The sequence below is a fragment of the Aricia agestis genome, chromosome 4 (assembly GCF_905147365.1).
Source record: "Aricia agestis chromosome 4, ilAriAges1.1, whole genome shotgun sequence".
In the NCBI taxonomy this organism is placed as follows: Eukaryota; Metazoa; Arthropoda; class Insecta; order Lepidoptera; family Lycaenidae; genus Aricia; species Aricia agestis.
Genome location: NC_056409.1, coordinates 5,980,675 through 5,990,939, shown reverse-complemented (window position 1 = coordinate 5,990,939; position 10,265 = coordinate 5,980,675). Strand labels below are relative to the sequence as shown.

Below are 10,265 nucleotides of genomic sequence, written 5' to 3'. Positions count from 1 at the left end.
TTAAGTGTTGTTTATCGCAGTCATACGACGACGAAATTGCCCCGGGATTACGTGGGACAATACTACGTATAAATATTTTAGTTTAATTACATTGTGTAGCTATTGTAAGTTTGGATGTGCTAGATATAATAGAGAATGGTGCTATAAATTATTTTTTTCGATAATTTATTTTCATGTTAGAAGTAGAAAGGAAATTCTTAAAATATTTCAGACGAATCAATTGAATTGATTTACAAAAAAACGTTACGTTAATTTGACCTTAATTACGAATGAAAGTTGGAATTGAGTTTGTTAGGCTGTCAATTAGCCCGCTCTTCCGTCAGGACTCCAGAAGCGTTAATATATTCCAACAATTTAACGATTGTGACGTCGAATTGATTCCATCAATCCGAATTCCCAATGAAACTGTTACGAATGGCTGTTTCAAATGATAAGTTATCGAGTCGATCTCATAGCTTTTAAATAGGTTCACTGGTTATCGAAGTTTAGATCTCTTTGTAGTCGATCAAGAATAATTTTACCTAAGTATTTAAAATATTACTTATTTAATTACATTTTAGATAAGAATATTAATATCGAAGTTTAAGTCAATTAAGGATAAGTAGTTTAAATATTTTAGGGACTACAAAATTTGTCACATGATGATCATTAATATAAATTAGTAAGTCAAAAATTACAAGTAAATCAAATACAATACTTTTAATGTTGAACACTTTACAATAGATAAAAATAAGTGCAATGTATTATCTAGGATGCCACCTTGTTGTATTAATAAATAAATAATCCAAATTATAATGACCACACTCACTTATTATCATGGACAGCATGGACAAGTCATTTTGTAATACAAAATTCTTTTTCATTTTTTATAAGTTAAACTGACAGGAAAGGAAATTTCTGAACGAAAGTTATTGATTCGCGCTCCTTGACGGCTGTCGGGCAGTGTCACTGCGCGCGCAGCTGTCAAAATGCAACTCGTGAAATATTTTGTGATGAAAATACGGCGAATATATTGTTAAATACAGGAAAATCAACCAAATACCCCATTCAATATACACTGAAGTGACTTACTTTATCTAAGAAAGAAATGGTTTATCAGTTTACTTAATTTAAGAAGTGCTTTGTGAAAGAAAAATAATTAAAACTATTCTAACCAAGATGTTTCTTTTATGCCGTAATATTTATACGCCAAATTTAGTAAAGCAGTTAAGAAAGGTTATTTTAATGTAACTTCAAACGATGAATATTGAAAATGACGAAATGTTACCGAATATGTGGAGCTTACTTGTTCCGTTTGTCTCGCAAGCACTCCACTGTCCTGCTGATCGCTTTGTTTATCCTGTCCATAACTGTCATACTGCACCTCTTTGTGTACAAGAAACACCACGGACACCCCTCGGCCTTGAGGATAGGTGACTTCGACTACCGACCGGCGAGTTTCCTCAAAAATAAACAACCCAACGATAACCAAAGCTACTGTCACTTCAACTATGGCCTACCGACCACTCTCAAATGGAACGAGGTTAAAATATTCACGCCACCAGAAACTGGTAAGAATAGTTCTTACAGGGTCATATACAACGCTATCCAAGCGACATACTACGAGAACAAGTCGAGCTACGAAGCGGTCACCTACGCTACGCAAGCTACGCCCGAGTTCATCTACCACATAGTGGAAATTGCTAGGTACTGGGAGGGACCGATCAGCCTGGCCGTATTCGTCCCAAATTACGATTTAGATGTGACGATGCAAATAATGAATCAGCTCTGCCGCTGCTACGCCGGTATGTCGAAAATATCACTACACTTGTTCTATCCCAAAAAATACCCGCCGAGAATCAGGCGCCCCAGAAAAATAGCAACCACCGAGATACCAAATTCCTCCACGACTCAAAACATCGACGACATCTTGAGAGTGAAGCGGGAGAGATACAGGCGGGTCAACGATATGCAATCGAGGTCGGAGTACATACAGTGGGTGAGGCGGAAAAGAATACACATGATGATGGCGCGAACTTTGAAAAAGTATCCGGAGACGACCGTCAGCTTCGTGGACTGCTCGGGGCCGGAAAACTTCGACGTGCCGACGTTTCGGCGCGAAAACAATATGAAATATCCAATAAACGTCGGCAGGAACGTCGCTCGCATGGCTTCGAGGACGAACTACTTCGTAGTGTCTGATATTGAATTAGTACCGAGCGACGGATTAGCGACGAAATTCCTCACAATGGTGAGGAAACTTATGGGCGATAAGAAGCGCGACGGGGGTCGTATATTTGTTAAGACCGTCTTTGTAGTGCCTCTGTTTGAAGTGGAAAGGGGCGAGGCAATACCGCGCGACAAGGACACGTAAGTTGATAAACGAGTCTCTTTGATGTTCCCACTACTCGTGTGATGGAACACATAATACGTATTATGTTTAAATGTGAAGGATGTTTATTTTCAACAGCAGTTTCACATCTTATACAATTGGGTAAATAATGTATAGGTTTTAACGATATTTAATGAAAATAATAAAACTGCATATAGTTTTTACAAGTTCTTTACAAATTATTCGAAAAATAAAGACTTATAAAAAGCATCTTCTTAAAAAAACAAAATGCCATAACATTTTCTAATAAAAGAAACTATTATAACAATATTTTAATACAGGTTGGTCCGCATGGTATCTGAGAACCGCGCGAAGTACTTCCATCAGAAGGTGTGTTCCCACTGTCAGCGGTTCCCGGGGCTGCAGTCCTGGCTCTCCCGACCCGCGCCCGCTGTGGCCGAGGTATTTGATAAACTGTCGGCTTTATCACGCTGAGGATATGTGGCCCGCATATCCTCAGCGCATAATGCGGGCCAGGCGATTACGCGGCGATCTGGACGTCCATTAATCTAAAGGTCATCGCGACCAGGTCGCCTGTCACGGTGATCGCCTTGCCCGGAAGAATCAATGAATTTAAAAAATTTAATTATTATCTATGATTACCTACACATTTATATATTTAAAGTTTGCTAGATTTTTTGTATGTCTTCTGGTAAAGTATTTATTTTCATAGCTCGCTATGCTTGATTTTATGAATTCGCTGTCGAAATCGTTTAGGAAATATATTTTATTGTATCGTAAAATATCTAAACGTTTTACACACGTAATCCACATATAAAACCACAAAATAAAGGTCGTTTGGATGCGTGGCTTGCGAGCTAACATTCGAACCTCGGTAAAATAGGGGATGAAATTCGCAACGCTATTTTCCGTCGCACAGGTAATCTCGACCTTTTTACTTTTTCTCGAAACAACTTCGGCAAAGGTAAATATAATGCCTGACTTTTGTTTGTATTAACTTATGATAAGTGGGGTTTCCAGGGGATAGAGCTGCCTTAACATAATGGCCGTTCAATCCCATTTCGAACTTGCTACAGTATTATTGTAAAGAGAAATCCCGGTATTTGTAGGGTATTTTATTGAGTGGGCAGATAATAAAACACTGTTTCGGGACGACTGAAGAGAACAAAGGTAACATTTTAGAATATAATTAAAAAAAAAATATGTACTTGTAATGATTATTATAATACTGAAACAAAAACTTTGGCTTTAAAATGTTATTAGTCGCGCTATAAAAATTAAGAAACAAAGCATTAAAGTAGTTAAAATTAAATTAGGTCCTAAGCAGTACCTGTGTTTTGTGTAAAGTTTTAATGTTTGTTGTCTGATACGAAATTAGAGAATTATAAAAATAAAATTCGAATAAAACTCGATTTCAGTAATAGAGTGTTCGTCTAAATTAAAATTGTATTCGTATAATGATTGTCAAAAAATATTTCTATGGTCCTTTATTCTGTCGATCCTCATTATTTATAATACTAAAATACTGATGGTTTTTGTCTTCATTACTTATTATACTCAAAAATGTCTTCGCTCTTATCGACTCACGAAAAACGACACATCAAATTAGGACCATTTTACGAGCGCTCTTGGTCCATATTTCGGAAAGATGAAAGTAGGCTTGACGTCTAAACCCGATCCACTTAAAATCCAATTCCTGCGGTGGGAGGCCGTGCCAGTCCAATCAACCACTCCAGTGACAGCTTGTTCAATCTTCGCCTTCATACTGTCGACGAGGACATCAGGATAGAGCCTCCATACATTAGGAAAACTCGGGACATTTCCTCTACTATATATGTATAATGTATATATTTACGTTGATCAGTCAAACTAAACAGTTTAAAAACAGTTCCAATAAAAAAAGTTAATGATTACTCACAAAGCTTTATTTTAACATAGATACACAATAATTCTAAAGTCAAAAGATAAGGACTTGTTTACGATAGATAGAGATTGTTGAAAATACTAAAGATCATGGACGTATGTAGCATTGGTTAATGAAGCTTTAAGCAAGTGTTCTAAAGAAACTTTGTTATATAAAAGTTTTTAAAAGTTTAAAGCGGAAAGTATACGAACAGTTTCTCGGAGGTGCATTTTCACGACTTTATTCAAAGAATTCCAAGTTTAATAAAATGTGTGGAAATCCACGAAATTTATTTCAGACAAGAATGATAAAATTTTTCTTCAATTTGTCTTCAAATTATATAGACATTGAAGATTTTAATTCTTAAAAAAAATAAAAGCGTAATTAACATGTTAGCTATTTAACATGAAACGTAATGTTAAAATTATTTTGTACAAAATACCAATGACTATATTTATATGAATTCAATTTTAATTTCGATTACCTGAGATAATATATTTTAAAGAATCATCAGTTCAGCTTTTCAAATTCAAAGTACCAAAATGTAATGAACGAACCGAAATAAATTAAATTATGTTAACCCACCTAAATCTCTCGAGAGGTCACAAAGGGTCGTATAAGGACATAAACATGACAATTTAGCAGATAAGATAGGTAGTACAACTTTTTGAACAAACCCGCTGACAGCGCACGAAGAAAAAGCCATAAAACTTATTTGAAAGTTTTTACAACACAAGTTTATATATCGTTAATGCTTCTGAAGCTTGCAATAGTATAAACGTTTTTAGAATGTGGGCGATTAAAAAACAGTCTTCTTCTGGATGTAGTCCACGACGTCCTCGACCTCCATGGACCAGTGCAGGCGGGATATGTACATCCCGCCTGCATACCCGGGCGTCGCGGGGACCTCGCTCCGCAGACGCAGCTCAGGTACATATGGTGCGGTGCCGCGATGGTTGCGGGCGGCGGGTTTCTTCTTCCTCCTCTCCACCAGTATGAAGCCCTCCTCATCGCACCTCCTGCTCTCGTCCTTGCCAGGCCGAGAAGACTGGAGTCTTCTCGTAGCCTTGCGGCTCTTCTTAGTCTCGCGAAAAGCTTTATATGGGGTTTAAATCTTCGTTTAGTTACAGTCTACAGATAAGTAATTAATTATCGCCTCTAAGTAAGTCTCAGTGACAGGGTAAGGTTATAATAGGGTTGGGTAGGTTTTACCTTTTGAGTACGGAATTTAATTTGACCAAAACCGTATCCGTATTGATCAAAACTGTCCTCGTATCGCTGGTCGTGTGGTTACCGGCGTTAATAGATTTATACCCTCAGTGAGGCGTGTCGGGGCACTAATTGCGAACTAATCACGACAGTGCACGGCCCGAGTGACACGCGGGAAATTTTGTTACAAACTCGCTTATTGTTCCATCGTTTCTTGCTCAGCTTAATGTGTCGGCAATTTACTGCGAACTTCGCAAGTTATAGAAGTGTAGTTCTGCGGAGTCTGGTGTTAAGCTGTAATTAATCTGAGACGTCCGTAGCATGGATCTTTTCAGAAGGAGTAATTGGTTTTTAATATGTCTCGAGTCTTATCGCTTATATGAAAATGGAACGCCTATGTAAATGCGTTATGTGTCTAGGCATTTATTAGGAAAACATAAACATAATAAGATTATGTTTTTATATATATTTCTGAGGAGACTACTTTTTTTTCAATTTGTACCTCAAACATAAACTGATAGAGGCTATCATTTGATAAGAGGATGATATATTGTATCCAATAAATCATCCTCTTATCTTGAGAGTTGAGGCTATTGTTTCAAATGAAACCTTTCTGGAATCAATTGTCGATTGGTTTCAGCCGATGTTGATAGCGCGTCGGGAGTACCCTTATCATCGCTGGGAGCCGATCTACTTCGGCACTCAGAACGAGCCGTGGTACAGCGAGGCCCTGACCTGGGAGGGCCGACAGGACAAGATGACGCAGGTAAGAATACGGCACTGAAAGGATTGTAAGTGGCCTTTATTGAGTTGCTACGTGAATACAAATAGAGTGGTCACGCTTTATTTACATTTTACGGTGTATGTTTTAAATTATAAGTTTTAAAATATCGATTTATTTGTTGCGTATCTAAGTATTATAATTTGGTGTAATTTTTACTTTGTCATAGACATGACAATGAAATAATTACACCTTGCACCACCTAAAATTACATGATGAACATGATTTATATATTTCGTACAAAATATATAAATCTTTTTTTTTTTTTTTCACGTGTAGCATATTTTTGTGAGACTTTGTTTGTGATTATTGTCTTTGGGTTACGCCGTGTTACGAATACATATATTTCTGGGTAGATTTCTAGTCATATATTTGTATTTTTGTAGAAAAATCCTTGAAAAATACATTGATTTCGATTGGTTAGTAAATTGTTAATTTTAGAATAAGTATTGATCCGCTTCTTGATAAGTGTGTGACTTATTATTTAATTTAAAATTATTCATTCTTAGTAAGGAATAGTTATTGTGTTCCTTGTTATTCAATTCTTCTCTCCATTGATTTCTTTAGTCTTTAAATTCTTCGGTTTTACCGTAGGTCTCACCTAAATCAAGTTTGTATAAGTCATGGCCAGTCTGACGTAAATCGTAATTGATGTGGCCCACTCTCTACATTTCCGCTCGACTGCTTGTTACAGTGACAGGCGTTCGGTTTGGTTTATATTTAAAATACGGTTTTAATTGGAAGAACAACCGTTTCGTGTTCCGTGACCGTTTTCATGCCAACTAAATTTAATCTTTACAAAAAAACGGCCTTTTAATTCCATGTACGATTGTGTTTCTATGTGAAACAAGTTAATTGAACTTAACAAATTATATGATATTGAATGTACCGTAACTTCTTGGTGGAAATTCATGTTTCACAGTAATAATAATATACACTTTTCATGCCCTTGTTCCACTTTTATTAATTTATTTCGTTACAATTATGGTTTACACGGCCGGTTTCGATACAACTGATAATGATTTTAACGAAACCGGTCGTGTAAAACATAATTGTAATAAGAAAATTAATAAAAGTTGAACGAGTGCATAAAAAGTGTATATTATTAGTTATTACTGTTAACAAATTATACTCCCAAAATTACTTACACCATCTTACATACATACAATTAAAATATGTATTTTAATGTTTTTTGACAGATAATATCTAGATCATGTACACATCCTTAAGTATTAATATCACTTATTTTTGTTACACTCTGTATATTGATTCTGAGGCGAATAGTTTTTTTCTTTTCAATTTATACTTCTAACATAAACTGATCGAGCCGACCATTCAATAAGGTACAATTATTAGTTAAATATATTTTTTGTTTAATTTTTGATTACCTACAATCTACTAATAACCTACAATGAATTGAATCGGAGTATCACAAACATCGAATGTCTCCAAGTGCAGCTGACTTCACAAAATTACTGTATTTTTACCGCAACACACATTAAATCTGTGATTTGACTATGAATTCATTGATACCCCAACATTATCTTCACCACAACTCTACACAATAAATCTCATATTCACTTTCTTACCAAAAAAGTTTTGTTGACCAGATGTTGGAGATGTGTCTCCAGCAGTACCATATGGTGGTGCTGGACGGCGGGTTCCTCTGCCACGCCGCCACCACCCGCCTCAACGCCACCCACAACCGCCAGGAGGAGTCCAACAACCACCGGAAGTACCTCAACATCATCGCCGCCTTCAAACACAAGTACAAGGACCGACCTAAGTGTAAAGTTAAGTAGCATAGTCGGCTGAGGAATAAGGCAAAAGTGGAAATAAAGACATTTATGAAGACGAAATAATGGGGCAAACGAGCAAACGGGTCACCTGAAGGAAAGCAAGTGCCATCGCCCATGGACACTCGCAGCATCAGAAGAGCTGCAGGTGCGTTGCCGGCCTTTAAGAGGAAATAGGGTAATAGGGGAGGTTAGGGAAGGGAATAGGGGAGGGTAGGGAAGGAAATATTAGAGGGTAGGGAAGGGAAAAGGGTAGGGGATTGGGCCTCCGGTAAACTCACTCACTCGCTGAAACACAGCGCAAGCGCTGTTTCACGCCGGTTTTCTGTGAGTTGCTGTATATGTAACAGACATGGTTTTACATTGAATGTTTTAAAATATTGCCGTACTTAGTATGCTATTATACTAATAATAATAAAAGATCCACATGGTCTATGCATCGTTATAGTTATTTAATGTTTTATTGTCATACGACGTTAGCATAGTCGAAAAGGAGAATTACAAAACATTTGTTTTACTGTAACGTCCGTACAAACAGTGAGATTATGGATCATTAGGAAGAACTAAGAAGGTTTAATTTAAATAAATATGAATTATGGAATTACTATTTAGTTATATTATTTTTCAAATTTTTAAATGATGTGAAGAAGATAAACAATTATATGGCTATAAATTCTGTGATTTTATTTTAATAACTTTGCATTTGAAGTGCAATCAGTGAAAAGACTTAAATTAGTTAATATTGGATTGATAACACCTAATAATAATTTTATGGGCAGTAAGACTGGTTTTATCGCTAAGCGTTTCGGCAGCGCAGTTGGAGCGCGCGCGTTCGAAGTTGTATGGTAGTAACAGGAATTAATGCTATTTTCTATTCATTTCATTAACATGCTAATTTTGATGTCACAACATGCTAAGTATTATTGCTTTACTATTTGCCAAAAACGCGACATCGTGAATTATCGGTTCGCATCGCACCGCTCGCGTCGAGTATTATTTCGCATCTAGTGAAAAATAGCAACTCATTAACAGTTAGCACCGCGGTGCGAAACAGCACGGACGTGATTTTTATCATGATCGCAGACTATTGCTAAGCACGATAATATTAGCAATCGTATTTTTAGCAAGTACGATTAATTTAATTATTGCTAATGGACATTTAACAATTATTATTGCTAATGCTATTTTTATCAACTCTAATGTATGGAGATTGGGGGTAGTAGTTGCGCTTTATAGTCGAGCGCGCTGCTCAAGCGCTTAACAGCGCGCTAGAGTCTAGACTATAAAACGCTACTATTAAACCCTCATATTAAATCTTTGAACGCGCGCGCTCCAACGTCACTACCGAAACGCAGCGTTAAAACCAGCCTAAATTATCAACTGTAATAAGTGAAAATCTTGATATGCAATTATAAATAACAAAATAGCTTTTGTATTACTATTTAAAAAATATCCACTGAAATTGGTGAGTTGGATTTCGAAATTAAAACTTTGTATTCATGTAAAAAATTAAATCTATGTAACATTATTATAAGGGCCTGTCCACATGTCCACGTTGCGATGTCGTCAACGTGGAACGGTGCGGTAGCGTGCGGTACGTTGACGTGACGTGAAAATTTACGTCAATGTAACGTAAAAATGCACGTCACGATGTAGCAATATTGTACGTCACCATGCGTTCAGTGTTGTAAAACTGTTACATTCTTCACTACATACTACATCTAGATATGGACCGCACAACACGTATTCTGCTTAATCTGCTATTGTTAAGAAGACGGAGCGAGAGATTTAAGAAACAAAAAGACGTAAAATGTTGGCTACACCGTGACGTGTATTTTCACGTTACGTTGACGTAAATTTTCACGTCACGTCAACGTACCGTGCCACGTTACCGCACCATTCCACGTTGACGACGTCGTGACGTGGAGTTGTGGACAGGCCGTAAATAAACATTAAGATCTATTAGGATACTGTATTAATATTATAATGTTTATTATTTGCACATGACAGTTAAGTTTAGCTTTTCAAGAAAGCAAATAGATACTAAATATATTTATGTATACCAAACTATTTATTAAGTCGTAAGTAAAAAAGTAACGAATAATTACTGTGCTAAAATAATTTAAGCTAGTTCCTTTGTATTCGAAATGTCCTAATAAATAAATTATTGTATTTTATTCCTATATAAAATATGTAAATACCTATGTAGGAGCTTAAATAATAATAAATATATTATTGACTTTT

General features: G+C 36.3%; 1 protein-coding gene across 1 annotated transcript; it reads left to right on the top strand.

Moving 5' to 3' along the window:
• The first annotated feature begins 975 nt into the window (after positions 1-975).
• LOC121726477 lies at positions 976-8,120 on the top strand. Its single transcript, XM_042113867.1, has 4 exons — positions 976-2,349; positions 2,653-2,773; positions 6,085-6,210; positions 7,836-8,120. Exons 1-4 carry the CDS (start codon positions 1,253-1,255, stop codon positions 8,025-8,027), a joined length of 1,536 nt encoding a protein of 511 aa, XP_041969801.1. The 5' UTR covers positions 976-1,252; the 3' UTR covers positions 8,028-8,120.
• The last annotated feature ends 2,145 nt before the right edge of the window (positions 8,121-10,265 follow it).